The following is a 17,347-nucleotide window of genomic DNA, read 5'->3' on the forward strand; positions in this document are numbered from 1 at the left end:
TCATTTAGGAGTCTGGTGACAGTGGGGAAGAAGCTGTTTTTGAGTCTGTTCGTGCGTGTTCTCAGACTTCTGAATCTCCTGCCCGATGGAAGAAGTTGGAAAAGTGAGTAAGCCAGGTGGGAGGGATCCTTGATTATGCTGCCTGCTTTCCCCCGGCAGCGGGAGGTGTAGATGGAGTCAGTGTATGGGAGGCAGGTTCGTGTGATGGACTGGGCGGTATTCACGACTCTCTGAAGTTCCTTGCGGTCCTGGGCCGAGCAGTTGCCATACCAGGCTGTGATGCAGCCCGAGAGGATGCTCTCTATAGTGCATCTGTAAAAGTTGGTAAGGGTTAATGTGGACATGCCAAATTTCCTTAGTTTTCTGAGGAAGTAAAGGCGCTGTTGTGCTTTCTTGGTGATAGCGTCGACATGAGTGGACCAGGATAGATTTTTGGTGATGTACACCCCTAGGAATTTGAAACTGCTCACCATCTCTACCTCGGCTCCGTTGATGCTGACAGGGGTGTGTACAGTACTTTGCTCCCTGAAGTCGATGACCAGCTCTTTAGTTTTGCTGGCATTAAGGGAGAGATTGTTGTTGTTGCACCACTCCACTAGGTTCTCTATCTCCCTCCTGTATTCGGACTCGTCGTTATTCGAGATCTGGCCCACTATGGTCGTATCGTCAGCAAACTTGTAGATGGAGTTGGAACCAAGTTTTGCCATGCAGTCGTGTGTGTACAGGGAGTAGAGTAGGGGGCTAAGTACGCAGCCTTGCGGGGCACCGGAGTTGAGGACTATTGTGGAGGAGGTGTTGGTGTTCATTCTTACTGACTGTGGTCTGTTGGTCAGAAAGTCAAGGATCCAGTTGCAGAGTGGAGAGCCAAGTCCTAGGTTTTGGAGCTTTGATATGAGCTTGGCTGGGATTATGGTGTTGAAGGCGGAGCTGTAGTCAATAAATAGGAGTCTGATGTAGGAGTCCTTGTTTTCGAGATGCTCTAGGGATGAGTGTAGGGCCAGTGTAGGGCCAGGGAAATGGCGTCTGATGTGGACCGGTTGCGACGGTATGCGAATTGAAGTGGGTCACGTGTGTGCACACTTCCCAAGCTGTGATTGAGCAGTACATCGGACTCCTCAAGATGTGGTTCTGATGCACAACTGTTCCGGTGGTGCACTCCAGTACACCCCCCGGAGGGTCATCTACTTTGGTGGTCTGCTGTGCCGTCCACAATCTTGCACGTTAACAGAAAGGGGTTCCATTCCTTGAACATGCTATGTCTAGATGTGTCCCCAGCATGCACATCAGAGGTGGAGGCAGCCAGCTGTTTACCTCGTCCCGTGGCCTTCAATGCTCCTGGCAGGCATCCTTTGGGGCCAGGGGGCCCTGGCTCACTTGTCAGTGTGTTCCGCATGCTGGCTCTGAGACGCTGCCTCAGCAGAGTAGAATTAGGGCGAGCTGCTGGCCACGTCGCCACTCCATGGGACAGGTCCGGGTTGGAACTCTTCCCGCTCGGTGCCCATAGGGCCCTGGGGTTCACCTTGAGATGGAGCAGCAGCTAGTTCGAGCCCCAGCTGCCCCTGCATCATCTGGCTCTGCCTGCCCTGGCAGTTCCCCATGGTCTGCACCATCATGCCGATGACCTCGATGATGCTCCTCAGTGACTGGGATATGCTCTTCCGTCCATTGGCAATGCCTACCTGTGACTGGGACAGGTTCTGCAGCGCCTCGGCCATTCCCATCTGAGAGCGGGATATGTCCCGCAGAACCTCATTAAGGTCAGCCTGGTACTGGGTAACAACCCCCAGCGAGGCGGAAATTCTGTCGACACCCTCAGCCATGGCCGTCACCAACTGTGCGATGCCTTGGACACCTTCACTAACGCTGTGATGTCGTGCACCAGGCTCTCCACTACGGTTGCCACCCCAGCAGTGTTGGCCTCGGTGTCAAGCATTGCTGGTGACATCTCCTGCGCCCATAGCCTCTGGGACTCCTGCAATCAGCATGGATCTGCTGGAGTGTTGCTGACATTTCCCTCTGAATATCCTGACCACTCCCTATCATCTCCACCAGCTCCGGGGTTATCTCTTCCATTGGCTCAGCATCAGGCTGGGACTCAGCTGGGTCCTGGGATCCAACAGACCTCCGACTGCTGTCTCGCCTGGGGGTCCCTGCCTCCACCTCATGTGCATCAGCAGCAGTGTGGTGCTCACCAGATTGTGCCCCAGAAGCCTGGCCACTAACATGTCTCACTGAGGTGCGTGTATCTGTGCTGGTGGAGGGTGAGGATGACAGCTGTTACGGCTCGATCGTATCTTCCTCGGAGCTCCCCTCCAAGGTCGTCTCCTTGGGAGGCTGGAGAGGGGGCCACCCGGGGTGGGCCGACTCCGTCGGCTGGCAGACCTGTGGGAGAATGGACATGTGATCAGTGGGAGGGATGGGTCAGTCAGTATGGCAATAACAACTCACGCTTGACAGGTCCTCCGGGTGGATCCCGGTGGTTCCTTACCTCTGCGGCGTCCGCCAGCCTCTGAATCAGTGATCGTTCTGTCCTCGGCCACTTCAGTCACCTCAAGTGCCCGTTCCTCAAAAGAGGTGAGAACTCTTATGTCCAGCACTCCACCGCCAGTCTGGGCCCTCTCCCGACGGTTATGGGTGTGAAGGAATGGTTGGGGAGGGTTGACGGGAGAGGGGGCTGGAGGGAGGGTTGGGGTCGCATGGAGAGTTGGGGGATGGATGCTCGTGTGAGGGCAGAAAGATCTCTGGGGTGGGGGGGGGGTCTACTCACTGGTCCTGCCTGGTGTACGTCGTTGACCTTTTTCCGGCATTGAAAGCGAGTCCTCCTGGTCACACTCCCGGTGCTCACAGCCGCTGCCAGGCAGCGCAGGCTGTCCTGTGACCGACACTCCGGAACTGTGGGGGAACAGGACATCCCTTCTTCAGGCCTCCACTACATCTAGGAGCCAAATCTTGGGGCTGTTCTCCTGGGCGCTGTTTTTGTGAGTTGACTGGGGTTGGCTGAGCGAGAGCTGTTTGAATGTCGCTCAACCTTGCTAGCGGGGGCTGGTGAGTGTGGTTTTGGCGAATTGGCTGGTGAGCCGTCATTTGCGGCGAGTAGCCTGTGGGGCCTCGTTAAGTGGACCAATAAACGGTGAATAGCATTGCCAGCCTCGCTGGCCTGAGCGCCGGGAAGCTCGCGGCAATTCCGGCTCACTACCACACTTCGAAATCTTTCCGGAGAATCACGTCCAATGTTTCCTCAGGGACATAGATTTGAAAATTCTGCCCAATGTCTCAAAAACCTATTTGCTTTAAAAAAGAAAGCAGGTTCTTTATTTGGAAATTTTCCCAAAATTGCACAGAGTGAAGGATCAGGCAGGAAAAGCTGTGTGAAAGTTGCCGGCTTCGCAGACGCCTTTTCTCGCCTGATTTAACAGCACTCTGCGCAATTTCAAAGTGTGGCGCGGATCACACAGCAGCTGGAGAAGTTGGGCTTAGGCATGCCAGCAAAGCCGGGATTCTGAGATCCTTTTAAAAGTGCGCCCCGATCTCAAAGTTGATTTGAAGACCCCTCCCCCACAGACATTGGAAACCCTCACTCCTAAGCATCAGGGAAAACCTCCTCCCCCCAACAAAGCAAAGATCCACCCCCCCCGTCTCCCCCCAACAAAGCAAAGATCCACCCCCCCCCCCCCGTCTCCCCCCCCCCCCCCCCGTCCCCCCCCCCCCCCCCCCCCCCCCCAAAATCATGGCCCTGGATTCTCACTGAGAATTCTTAAGTGGTGACCATGAAGGAACAGTCGAGTTATCAGGTGGAGATCGCACCTGCATTCCTCCCCTCCAAAACAACTTGCAAGGAACATTAATGAAATATCAACTGGTTTATGATGTTTTTAAAATATTGAGGCTTGAAGTTTTACCAACAGCGGTATAAGTGATTAAAATCACAATTATTAATCCCTTGTGACATTGCACGCAAGCAGTCAAACCAAAATGTACATTCAAAAATACGAATTAGGAGCAGGTGTAGGCAATTCAGCTCCTTGAGCCTGCTCAACCATTCGTAAGAGAGACATCCTGGCTAAGGTAATCTCAGCACACCATTTAGGAGAGAGCAAATTGACAATTAAATCCCCTAAAAGTTAAGTTTATCTTGGACTTTTGAAGAGAAAGAAGACAGCCAATTTTCATAATATGTGGATACAAGAGTAGCTGGTAGCTTCTTGGGAGCAGGACCCTATCTCTATGTTATCTTGTATTGAATGCTTTCTAACTGATGTAATGCACTATTGTACTACTGTCTAGCTGCAGAAGCTGTCTGAAGATATCTGTGTCTGAGGCTGAAAAATATGTAAATTTGGAACATTCACAGGCTCCCACTGGACTACCAATGTATAATACCCTGAAACCTTTACAAGAAGTAACACAAAGTTAAGATAAATTGCTCTGTAAGCAAAGTGCCCTTGGTATCGCAGAACTACAGTCGCCTTGGAGATTGACTAAAATAGTCACAACCAAATAATTTCTTTACAATTGTAAATACATGTTTTTACTGTAAATATTAGTTTCTATCAGGCAGTAATTTGGTGGTAAATTTAGTTAGGTCAAATTTAGAATCGTTGATGTTTTGATTTCTTCATAATAAATGCTTTACTATAGCCGAACATTTATTACATCCCCAAGCCTTTTTCAGTGAATCTGGAGTTTGTGTCAAATCTTCTTAATGCAGGCAGAACTAGTTTAATCAAAATTAAATTAATAATATTGGATTTTTTACATTCCCTTATTTTTCAGTTTTGTGATCAGAATGTAATCTGATTGTGATATTCAACATCAGACCTTGAAATATCAGACAAACCTCAAAGCCCAATGTACAGCCTGCCCCAGTCTTATTGAATGGATATTACCAGTCTTTTCAGACAAGCAGCTTACGTACGCTGATAGGGACCTGTGGATAGGGTGAAACACATGCGTGTCAGAAGTAGATAGCTAGTCTAGACTTGAGACTGTTTACCGAAGAGTTTGATAGAGTTTAATTAAAGTACAACAGTAGAGTCTGATAAATATTGTTTTTCCTTGATTAAAGTGTTCAATAAAGTAGTGTTGGACCTTCACTTGACTATTGTCTCCTTTGTCTATCTCACCGTGTAACGCCCCGAGATAAAAAGGGTTATACAAATTGGTAATGGTTAGTCGGAGTACATTTACCCGCCTTTCACTTTCCAACATCTTCTTTGGTCAGATTCATTGCACACACATGCCACCAGCTACAGACTGCGTGTAGAATTCGCCTCCAGGCGTCTCACCATGTCCTTTATATGCCCTTTATATCGTCCTTTATGGACAAGGCGGCCCATAATCGCCAGGAGTGCACGAAAACCAGCAGGAGCATCTCAGACCAGCAAGTGAAGACCCCCGTGGAGCAGAGGGCAATGAAGCGTGCCCGCGAGGTAGAGGAGAGGGCTATCTCCGAAGCGGAGGTCAGCATGCAGCAACCAAGTAAGCTCCCAATGCAAAATGATATTCCTATAGTAAATGAGTCACCCCCTCTCCCACAGGCCACTCCTACCCAAGATCTCACCATGTCTTTGTCTTTTGTCTTGCAGGATCACGATCAGACCAGGCCCGTTCGGGGTACCACGCTCCCAGCCACATTCCCAGCACATCCCAGAACACCAGTCTGGGGAAGACACTGACTTCTCATCACTGCTCTCACCTGCACCCTCCATCATCATACAGACTATCACCTCGATGGGCATTTTAGTGATGAGGCTCCTGGATCACCTTCTGCTGCGGATGTCACACATGCTGCAGCACATCAGGAGGCAGAGACTCACGAGGGATCGAGCGTTTGGAGGGCTGCTCAATCCCAGGTATCTTCTGGAAAGTATGAATGCATCACTGGTACAGATGCAGACAGAAAGCCAGGATTTACAGGAGGGGGTGTCAGCAACCTTCCAGCGCCTACATGTGCAGCTGGAGGATTCCAACCTCCTTTAAGTGCAAGAGATGGTGCCGACAATGCATGGTACCCAGGCCAACACTGAAGGAGTGGCGTCCGCAGTAGAAATCTTGGGGCAAAAAGTCAGAGCCATGGGTCAAGATGTTCAAGGCTTGGGGCAATCTGTGCACTCCATGGATGAAGCTGAGGACACGGGAACCTAGTAACAAGCAGACATGTCCCAGGCCCACATGGACATTGCTGCGGCGCTTCAGAGCTTAGCCCATTCACAAAGGGTCATGGTTAAGGACATCAAGAGTATTGGCCAGGCGCTGACTGACTGCCTTGGCATCCCTGGAGCACATGTTGGGCGGCCTGCCCTCTAAGCTGGGTTCCATGCTCGGTTCTTCCTGGGCATCCTCCTCGTCAGATGAGGTCTGGGGTCTATGGACACATGTCATTAGCTAAGACTTCAGCGTGTAACTCTTGTTGCCCAAGAGGCAACCCTTCATCTGAGGGAGCGCCTCGAAGGTGCCCAGAACCTCAGAGTGCACCAGGACATATGCATAGTGCATGCTCTCTGGGTATTGGGTGCAGATTTGCATGATGTGCAGCAATTCTCTGGAACGTATCGGCAGCTAGAGCCAGGTGGTCTACACTGCCAGCATGCTAGGGCCTAGAAAAACGGGGAATCGGTGGCCGTTTTACGCCATTTTTTCTGGCATACAATGCCACCATTCCCATGCCAGCGTGGGGACATAGCCTCAGAATCGTCGAATCCAGCCCCAGAGCACCTAACCAAGACAAGAATGAGCGGGTTCTTCCCGGAGGTAGAGAACAAGTGTTAATGGTGCCAGGGTGGCCTGGCTAACCACGCCCTCATGTTCTGGTCTTGCCCCAGACATGTCAGGGACCGGACGTCCTTTTTTGAGGCCATAGAACATGCAGTGCAGAAGGAGGCCAATTTTCCCATCGAGTCTGCACCGACCCACCCAAGCCCTCACTTCCCCCTATCCCCGTAACCCAATAACCCATTTAACCTTTTTGGACACTAAGGACAATTTGGCATGGCCAATCCACCTAACCTGCACGTCTTTGGACTGTGGGAGGAAACCCACGCAGCCACGGGGAGAACGTGCAGACTCCGCACAGACAGTGCCCCAGCGGGGAATCGAACCTGGGACCCTGGCGCTGTGAAGCCAGAGTGCTAGCCACTTGTGCTACCGTGCTGCCCTGCCCATGTCCAGGGTTGAGGGGGTGAGGTTGGAGCCCTGCCTGTTGGTGGCAGTCTTCATTGTATCGAACAGCCAGAGCTCTTTATGGGGATAAGGGCAGATGCCCTACCCTCTGCCTCCCATATTGCCTGCTGGGGAATCCTACTCAGCTGGCAATTGGCAGCACCAGCCAAAGCTGCAGACTGGCAGTCCGACCTGGCAGAATTTCGCAAGCTAGAGAAAATAAAATATGTCAATAGAGAGTCAGAGGAAGTTCACCAGTGTGTTCCAAGACCTGTTCGTAACCATCAACCTAGAAGTTTAGGGGGGTGGGGGGAGGGGCATCAGGACGGACCACAAAACAAAGAGAGGAAAGGGAGTGGGGTGGTGGCAGGGATTAAGGGGGGGGGGGGGAAGGAGGGGGGGAGGCAGGTGGAGGAAGTGGGAATGGGGAGATGGGTGTGCAGGAGCTGGGGGCGGGGAGGGGAGGGGGGCGGCGGGGAAAGACACCATGGGAAACGCAAGACAAGTAGAAGGGGAGAACCAAGAGAGACAAAGGGCAATAAGTGAAAGCAACCACAGCGGCGAGCACACCCAGTGGACAACCCTCTCCCCCAAGCATGTCTCAGTGCCAGGAGACATTCAAGATGGTGGTTGGGGGGGGCAAGACCGCACAGCAGGAACAGCCGACCACCGGGGGCTTCCAAACAGGGGCTCCCCACAACCGTACAACAGCCCCTTCTCAGGGGAACACAGCCAGCCATCGGCCCCACACAACCCAGTGGCCCCACCTCGGGCCCCTTACTGGCCCAGCTGGTGCCCAGCTGTCATTTTGCTTTCTGCATTGTATGTATCCTTTTAGGCTAAATAAGAACACCTTGTAATATAAGTTTTACTTATCGTAGGCTGTATAATATGTGTATAATAACTGAAACCATTGCTGGTGTTGTAATCTTTGATGCATGTGTTGGATTTATCTTGTTCTGCAACTGTCGATACAAAATGCGAAAAGCTCAATAAAAATACATTTAAAGAAACAATTGCAAAACATGCTGGATGGTTGTGGCTGTATTTATCTTATATTTGCTAATTTGGAAAATAAAACATTTCAAAACGTTTATTTTAAAAGACTTATTATAAGGAAATTATATTTAACATAATTTATAAGTCTCACAGATGAAGAACGTTTTACATCCTATTTTGTATTTATATATTATATTTCTGCTGCAGTTCTCCAGTTGGCCTTTAGAAAAATAAAGTTTGTTTTTACCTGAAAAGCATTTCCTCAGTCAAAGGCTCTCCTTCAGAATTTACAAACGGGTCCTTTAAAGAATATATTTTCAATCTGCTGCAGAGATCATGCAACCTGGGTAGCTGTTTTTGAAATTTTGATAGGTAATCTCCAAATACCATTTCATCGTGCAGAAAAAAATCTGTGAGAAAATTAAATGTGACTCATGTGCATTGATAATTTTGTACAAAGTTTCAAAACCATCAAAACCAGCAAGTCATGTTTCTTTTTTTTTGCAATTTTATTACCTCCTGCATATGAATACTCTCGTTTTATTTGACACTTGTCGATCCAACTCAAAATTGCTCGTATTAAGTCAAAGGATATGCTCTTTCATACAATACAATGCCAGGCTGACTTTTCATGACTCATGGAGGCAGGAGTTAGCAGGAAAATAGGAGGGAGCTGCACAGTGATAGCTCCCTGATGCCTTCCCGCTGATGGTATTTCCTAGCGCGAGTAGGATAAACAACAACACCTCCTCCACGATAGTCTTCAATACCGGGGCCACGCAAGGCTGCGTACATAGACACCTACTATACTCCCTATACACACACGACTGTGTAATTTGGCTCCAACTACATCTACAAGTTTGCTGATGACATGACTGTAGTGGTTCGGATCTTGAACAACGATGGGTCAGAGTACAGGAAGGAGATAGAGAAGTTAATAGCGTGGTGTAACAACAACAATCTCTCCCTCAACATCAGCAAAACTAAGGAGCTGGTCATTGACATTAAGAAGCGAAGCATCGTACACACCCCTGTCTGCATCAATGGTGCTGAGGTGGAGATGGTTGACAGCTTCTAATTACAAGGTGTGCACATCACCAACAATCTGTCCCAGTCCACCCACATTGGCGCTATGACCAAGAAAGCACAACAGCGCCTATTCTTCCTCAGGAAACTAAGAAATTTTGGCATGTCCAGATTGACTCTAACCAATTTTTACAGATGCACCAGAGAAAGAAATCATCTGGTTGCATCATAGCCTGGTATGGCAACTGCTTGGCTCAAGACTGTAAGAAACTACAGAGAGTCGTGAACACAGCCTGCATCCATTGACTCTGTCAACACCTCCCGCTGCCTTGGGAAAGCAGACAGCATAGTCAAAGACCCTTCCCACCTGGGTTATTCTCTCTTCCATCGGGCAGGAGATACAAAAGTCTGAGAACATGCACTGACATGTTCAAAAACAGCTTCTTCCCCTCTGTTACCAGACTCTTGAATGACCCTCTTATGGACTGAACTGATCTTCACACATCTTCTCTACTGAGTAGTACTACACTCCTAATGCTTCACCCAATGCCTGCCTATGTATTTACATTGTGTATTTATGTATGCCCTATGATTTTTCATGTATGGAATGATCTGTCTGTACCGTACGCAGAACAATACTTTTCACTGTACTTCGGTACTTGTGACAATTATCAAATCAAGGGTGCTGTCCCAGATGTCCCACTCCCAGGGGTCGCTGTCGTCTTAATGTGTACATCCTATGCTATTTACCTCCATTGCTGACATCCCCGGAGCTCCTGGACTCCTTTCTCCCCTCTCTCCTGTGAGAGGGAGATCTCAACGGACTTTTTTAGGTCCAACAAAGGCTCGGCCTGCAATTTCCGCTGGGTCGCCATGTTGTTTATAACTACATACAAGGCGATCTTGTAGCATCATGGGTAGGGATGGCCTGTAGTCGCAGTGTTCACCAGCTTGCGTAACTGGGCTAAAAACCCCGTTACAGATTCCCCAGGGGTTCTCTCGTCCGTGTTAAACCGATATCGTTGGAAAATGACCAATGGCTTGGGATCACAGTGATTTGTCACGAGTGTCACTAATTCCCCAAACGCCTTGGCGTCTGGGGCCGCAGGGTATGTTAGACTCTTCATGACCCTGAAAGTGGGGTCCCATCTGGTGCTCTTCCTCATTCATCTGGTGCTCTTGCTCATTAATTCCATTTGCCCTGAAGAAATATCGCACATGCTCCATGTACTCAGTCCAATCTTCCACACTCACGTCAAACATGTCGAGTCTGCCAAGAGCGGCATTTGTGAAACAATGCAAACCTTACTCCTTGATGTTGAGAAGCAGCCGTAGTCTGAGTGGCCAGCAGCGCCGTCTGTAGTTCCATTTTAGCCTCATCACCAATACTGTAGTCAATTAGGAGTCCCGAAAAGGAGAGTCGGAACAAGTCTATTTCCTACTCATGCTAGGAGATCCAGCAACAAGTCCCAGTCAGGAACATCCTGAAATACTGACTCCTTCCTGGGTCAGGTTTTATCTCGGGCAACTAATGAGGCCGCTGTTGGGCTTCTGTCCCTCAACGGGGCAGCTCGTACTCCACCACCCCACAGTAATATCAATAGATTCATCCCCGCAGATATCATGGGCGTTATAACATTTCCTAAATCAGACGGGATTCTCCAATCCTGCAGCAGAGTGTCCACGGCGTCATAAACGCTGTCGCATTTTACGCGGCATGAACGGGCCGCTCCCACGTCTAATTCTGGCCCCTACAGGGGGCCAGCACGGCGCTGGAGCGGTTCACGCCGCTCCAGCTGCAGATCCCGGCGTGAACTATGCGCCGCGGGATCTGCGAATGCGCAGTTGCGCTGGCGCCAACGCGTGCATGCGCAGTGGCCTCCTTCAACGCGCCGGCCCTGACGCAACATGGCGCAGAGTTACAGGGGCCGGCGCGTAGGAAAGGAGGCCCCCAGCCACAGAGGTCGGCCCGCCAATCGGTGGGTCCCGATCGCAGGCCAGGCCACATCGGAGGCCCCCCCGGGGTCGGACCCCCCTCCCCCCCCCCCCCCCCCCCCCCCCCCCCCACAAGCCGCCACCCAACCCTTACATGCCAAGGTCCCTCCGGCCCAGAGCAGGTTCGAACGGCGCCGGCGGGACTCGGCTCTTTTCCTACGGCCGCTCGGCCCATCTGGACTGGAGAATCGGCGGGCCGGCCGTGTAGAGCAGCCCGCGACAGGCGCCATGACAACCATGCTGGCGCCAATGGCGCCGATTCTCCGCACTGTGGAGAATCGTGTGCTGGCGTCGGGGCGGCGTAGCCCGTTCGCGGGGATTTTCCGGCCTGACGCAGGGCTGAGATAATCCCGCCTAGTGTTTTTGTCATAAATCAGAATTACACATCATCTAAACAATGCAATGCACCTGTGCAATGAAAAGCTCACATCAAGCCATGAGATACCTAAAGCAAATAGCAGTTTAATTGTGTATTAATTTGAGGTTAATTGTATTCAGATAGTGGACATTAATTGACACTCATATATCTGTTAATAAGTATAAGAGAAAGTTGAAAGTTTGGTTGTGATTTGGAAGTGCACATTATGTTATGTGTGTCTATGTTATGTTACGGGCAGCACGGTAGCATTGTGGATAGCACAATCGCTTCACAGCTCCAGGGTCCCAGGTTCGATTCCGGCTTGGTTCACTGTCTGTGCGGAGTCTGCAAATCCTCCCCGTGTGTGCGTGGGTTTCCTCCGGGTGCTCCGGTTTCCTCCCACAGTCCAAAGATGTGCGGGTTAGGTGGATTGGCCGTGCTAAATTGCCCTTAGTGTCCAAAATTGCCCTTAGTGTTGGGTGGGGTTACTGAGTTGTGGGGAAAGGGTGGAGGTGTTGACCTTGGATAGGGGGTGGGGTGCTCTTTCCAAGAGCCGGTGTAGACTCGATGGGCCGAATGGCCTCCTTCTGCACTGTAAATTCTATGTCTCTATAAATAAACGTTTGCACATGTAAAAAGACTAGGCTCCTGTTCTATTCTTCATTGCCTGGTTATGAGTGTTTTAACAGCCAGGCTTTTACAAACAGCACAAAAGAATGAATTTTTCCATCTTCGCCATCTGCAAGAATATATATACTAACAAGTGTTAGCACCTCCATTAACCAAAATTATCTTGTAATTAATTTAAATGAATTCATGCCTGTATCCATCATGTTAAAATCAATAACATTAGAAAACAAATAAAAGCAAAGTTGCCATAGTCACTGATGACCATAGGCTGCTTTCCCCTACAAGGGGGAAGGCTGACAGGTCGTGGTTTAAGATGAGGATCACCACACCTCAGGCGAGGGGCAAGATAGAGAAGGCAGGGCCTTCATGAATAACCTCAGCCAGAACGGGAATGTACCCATGCTACAGGCCTCGCTCTGCATCATGAACCAGCCGTCCAGCCAACTGAGCTAAACAAAACAAATGGTTTACAGTCAAATAGTACTTATTGAATTACCACTGGATCTAACTTTTTATGCAATCAATATGAACAGACTACCTGTTTCTGTTTGTGATTTCACATCTGTAGGATCAGTAACCTCAAATTTCTCCTGTCCGCCATTTGCAAGTTGAACATCTCTCCTTGACAATGAGAAAATATCTTCTGTGTCTGTCTGAGAGTTTGGGTTTGAACTTGGCACAATCTCTAAACTGTCACTGACAATCTGCGATGCGACAGAATGCAGACCTACTCTAAAAAAGTGAAAAAAAATAAATACAAGGTGATAAGATATGAAGAATGATAAATGCAAAAGATGAAAGCCATCATGTGCATTATGATAGGCAAGCGACTGATAAAGTGGAGTACCTCCATATCTTAATTTATCGTTTGTTCCACTGCAACGCTGCAGTTCATCACAGAATGAACAGAAATTTATGTAATGCTCTGACGTATAGTGGGTTTAAGCTTTCAAAATGAGTTTCAAACAGACTTGATAAATGTTCACATCCTCACCAGAAGGCTTCTCGAATCAGAAAACTTAAAGCTGCCCTTTCAAGTTTTGCAAGTTATTCCAACAGTGGACCTCTATTATGACAAATATTTGTCTGTCTCTCTCAGGTTTCAGTGAAATATTTTCCCACTAATATACTGCTACAACTCAATTCCTTAATTGCTATTTTCATGCTGGAATTAACCAATTCACACTCTGCTATGAAAATGACTCGGGGCGACACGGTTAGGTCCAGACCATTCAGCTCCTTGAGCCTGTTGCACCATTCAATTACAGCAGGATTGATCTGTTTCTTAACTCGATCTATCAATCCTAGTTCCGTACACCTTCATGCCCTTGCCTAAGAAAACTCTAACAATCTTACATTTTAAATTTTCCATTGGCCTTCAGCCCCAGAATCTTTTGCAGGAAGAGTACTAGATTTCCAGTACTTTTTATGCACAGAAGTGCTCCCTGACATCACTGTTGAATGAATGACCCAGCTCTAATTTTAAGGCTATACGTCTCTTGTTGTGGAGCTCCCCACTAGAAGACATTGTTTCTCTAACTGTTGATTATTGCAGCAAATAGACTGTCTCAGTAAATGGTAGGATCCAAGTTCAAGTGCTTTATTCCTCACATGAGAAGTTACCAAAGCCATTCTCAGCTCCCAAAATATTCAGAGCAAAAAGAGAATAAGCAATTCCCCACACTTAAAGTTGGATCTGTTTCTTGGCTGTGCAGGAGAGAAAGAGGAAAAGAGAGAGCGAGAGGGAAAAGGTCTCTTCTGCTGGAAGCCATCTTGTCCATGACCAAATGTGGTGAATGTGATTCACTCGGGGTTATAATCTGTATATATATATGTGCCTATATTGTAAGTGCAGTTGCACTACCTGACCACCAGGGGGAGTAGCTCTGGGAATACTCGAGAGATGTACTGGGCTTCTCCCTTTGCTCTGCCCAGGACTCCTCCCCCGGGAGCTGCTGTATAAAGATCAGTGCCACAGGGTCAGCCGGCCAGTTCACCGAAAGTTCAACGGCTAACAGGCTGGCTCTGTTGTAAGTATATTAAAACCGCTATTCTAATCCTACAAGCACGTGTCCGTAGAATTGTTGGTTCCAACAGTTTAATATACTTAGGAAACAGTCGAAGAAAATCATGGAAGCAGCCCTCAAGCCCGGACGCCTAGAACTCGACCCACAGGATGCAGAGGCTAAGGAAATTTTTTCCCACTGGTTGAGATGTTTTAAAGCCTACCTGCAGAAGCCAGCACCGCCGGAACAACGGAGGAACAAAAACTCAGCCTACTGCACACGAGGGTAAGCCACAGAATCTCCACACAGCTAAATCCGGCCGGTTCTTACACCGCAGCGCTGGCAATATTGGACAAAATGTACGTTAGGCCCATTAACGAGGTTTATGCACGCCACATGTTTACGACTCGCCGTCAGCGGCCTACAGAAACGCTTGCTTAGTTTGTATGGGAACTGAACAATCTTTACAATGACTGTAATTATCAAGCCGTTACCGCGGCTGAACATAGGGTGCTTGCTGTGCGGGACGTTTTCGTAGCGGGCCTTAGATCTAACTATGTGCGCCAAAGACTGCTAGAAAAGGGGGCCCAGGACTTAGACACAATTGTGGAGGCTGCTACCACAATGAAAGTCTCCTTCCGCAGCCTCACCTCATTTCCCACGGACCCTGCGACCTCATCGTGGGCCCCCGACCAACAACCCCCCCCAAGCCTGTACCACATGGCCCTCCAGCTACCGCGCTGCCAAAGCCAGTTACTCTGCTGCCCCAGCCAACTACTCAGCTGCTCCAGCCAGCTACTCAGCTGCCCCAACCTGCCATTTCTGTGGCCAAAGCCATCACCCGCGGCAGTACTGCCCAGCCCGATCCGCGACCTGCAGCAGCTGTGGGAAGAAAGACCACTATGCCAGAGTGTGCCTCGCGAAAAGGGCCCCAGTTTTTAACTCCCCAGCAGAGATAACAAATCACTCCCAACACCAGCGGGCCCGCGGGGCCCGAAACGCTGCGGCATACGCCCCGACTCTGCCCCTCCCGCCACGTGCAATCCATGGGGGCCGCCATCTTGGCAAACCCCCACCATGCAGCCGGCCACGTGCGACTCATGGGGGCCGCCATCTTCCTCGCCGCTCACCACGTGCGATCCACGGGCCCCATCTGTATCGGCATGCTCAGAAAGCTCATCTGAAGAATACGACTTCCCCGGGCACTCACCACACGGCCCGTAACTCAAAGCGGTCACCCTAGATCAATCCCGCCCCAAGCACCTACGAAGTTCGATGGCGGAGGTCCAGATCAACGGGTACAGCACGCCAAGCATCTTTGACTCCGGGAGCACCGAGAGCTTTATACATCCAGAGCTGGTAAGACGCTGTTCACTTTCTATTTTTCCGGTGAGACAAACTATCGCCCTCGCTTCGGGCTCCCACTCAGTCCAAATCCAAGCACGCATCGTCGCTACGCTCACAATTCGAGGCGCTAGTTATTCTAAATTTAAACTTTATGTCCTGCCCGACCTCTGCGCGCCACTCTTATTAGGCCTGGATTTCCAGTGCAACCTCAAGAGCCTCACCCTCAGCTTCGGCGGGCCCCTGCCCCCACTCACTATCTGCAGCCTAGCCACGCTGCGCATCTCCTCCCCTCCTCTCTTCGCCAATCTCACTCCAGATTGCAAGCCAGTAGCTACTCGCAGCAGGCGATACAGCCTACAGGATAGGGTCTTTATCCAATCGGAGGTCCGAAGGCTGCTCAGTGAGGGAATCATAGAGGCCAGTAATAGTCCCTGGAGAGCTCAGGTGGTGGTCGTCAAGACCGGGGAAAAATGTTGCATGGTCGTCGACTATAGCCAGACCATAAATCGCTTTATGCTCCTAGACGCGTATCCCCTCCCCAGAATTGCAGACATGGTTAATCAGATCGCCCAATATCGGCTATTTTCCATGGTGGATCTGAAGTCTGCATACCACCAGCTCCCAATCCGCCCGGAGGACCACCACTACACGGCGTTCGAGGCCGATGTCCGCCTCTTCCATTTCCTCCGGGTCCCTTTCGGCGTCACTAACAGGGTTTCGGTGTTCCAACGAGCAATGGGCCGAATGGTAGACTAGTACGGGCTGCGGGCCACGTTTCCGTATCTGGACAATGTTACCATCTGCGGCTATGACCAGCAGGACCACGACGCCAACCTCCACCGTTTTCTCCAAACGGCACAGAAATTAAATCTCACTTATAATAAGGAGAAATGCGTTTTCCGCACAAACAGACTGGCCATCCTCAGCTACGTCGTGGAGAACGGAGTCCTGGGCCCAGACCCGGACCGCATGCGCCCCCCTCTTAGAACTCCCCCTCCCTCATTGCCCCAAGGCCCTCAAACAGTGCTTGGGGTTCTTTTCATACTACGCCCAGTGGATCCTTCAATATGCGGACAAAGCCCGTCCACTCTTTAAGGCCACACGATTTCCCCTGTCTGCTGAGGCGCGCCAGGCCTTCAGCTGCATCAAGGAGGATGAATCCACTCCCTTTCAAGTTGAGAGCGACGCCTCAGAGGTAGCTCTAGCAGCCACTTTAAATCAGGCAGGGAGGCCTGTTGCATTTTTCTCCCGTACCCTATCCGCTTCAGAACTCCGACACTCCTCAGTCGAGAAGGAAGCACAAGCCATCGTGGAGGCTGTTCGTCACTGGAGGCACTACCTCGCAGGTAGGAGGTTCACCCTCGACACCGACCAACGATCGGTTGCCTTTATGTTTGACAACTCGCAAAGGGGCAAAATAAAAAATGATAAAATCCTTCGGTGGAGGATCGAACTCTCCACCAATAGGTACGATATTAAATATCGACCGGGTAAGCTCAACGAGCCCTCGGATGCCCTATCCCGCGGGACATGCGCCAGCGCGCAGATCAGCCGTCTGAAAGCCATCCACGTTAACCTCTGCCATCCAGCGGTCACCCGGCTCGCCCATTACATCAGAGCCCGAAACCTGCCTTTCTCCAACGAGGAGGTAAAGGCGGTCACCAGGGACTGCCCGATCTGCGCAGAGCGCAAACCGCACTTCTACAGACCAGACAGGGCCCACCTGGTCAAGGCTTCTAGGCCCTTTGAACGCCTTGCGATCGATTTCAAAGGGCCACTCCCCTCCACTAACAAGAACATTTATTTCCTCAACATCATCGACGAGTTC

General features: G+C 50.2%; 1 protein-coding gene across 11 annotated transcripts in view; it reads right to left on the minus strand.

Annotated features, from left to right (window-relative positions):
* LOC119970118 (protein shortage in chiasmata 1 ortholog-like) overlaps positions 1–17,347 on the minus strand; it is a 120,925-nt gene that overhangs the window by 84,672 nt on the left and 18,906 nt on the right. For 10 of the 11 annotated variants that reach the window (XR_005461544.1, XM_038804155.1, XM_038804154.1 and 7 more), the window contains 2 exons: positions 12,705–12,898; positions 8,405–8,567 (listed from right to left, as the gene is read on the minus strand). The exons of the other annotated variant lie outside the window; for it this stretch is intronic. Coding sequence is in view for 9 of the 10 variants with exons in the window: in XM_038804155.1 (XP_038660083.1) it covers positions 8,405–8,567; positions 12,705–12,898 (357 nt within the window). In the remaining variant the exon portion in view is untranslated. The remainder of the gene's footprint in view (positions 1–8,404; positions 8,568–12,704; positions 12,899–17,347) is intronic. 11 annotated transcript variants of the gene reach the window in all.

The sequence above is a fragment of the Scyliorhinus canicula genome, chromosome 8 (genome assembly GCF_902713615.1).
Source record: "Scyliorhinus canicula chromosome 8, sScyCan1.1, whole genome shotgun sequence".
In the NCBI taxonomy this organism is placed as follows: Eukaryota; Metazoa; Chordata; class Chondrichthyes; order Carcharhiniformes; family Scyliorhinidae; genus Scyliorhinus; species Scyliorhinus canicula.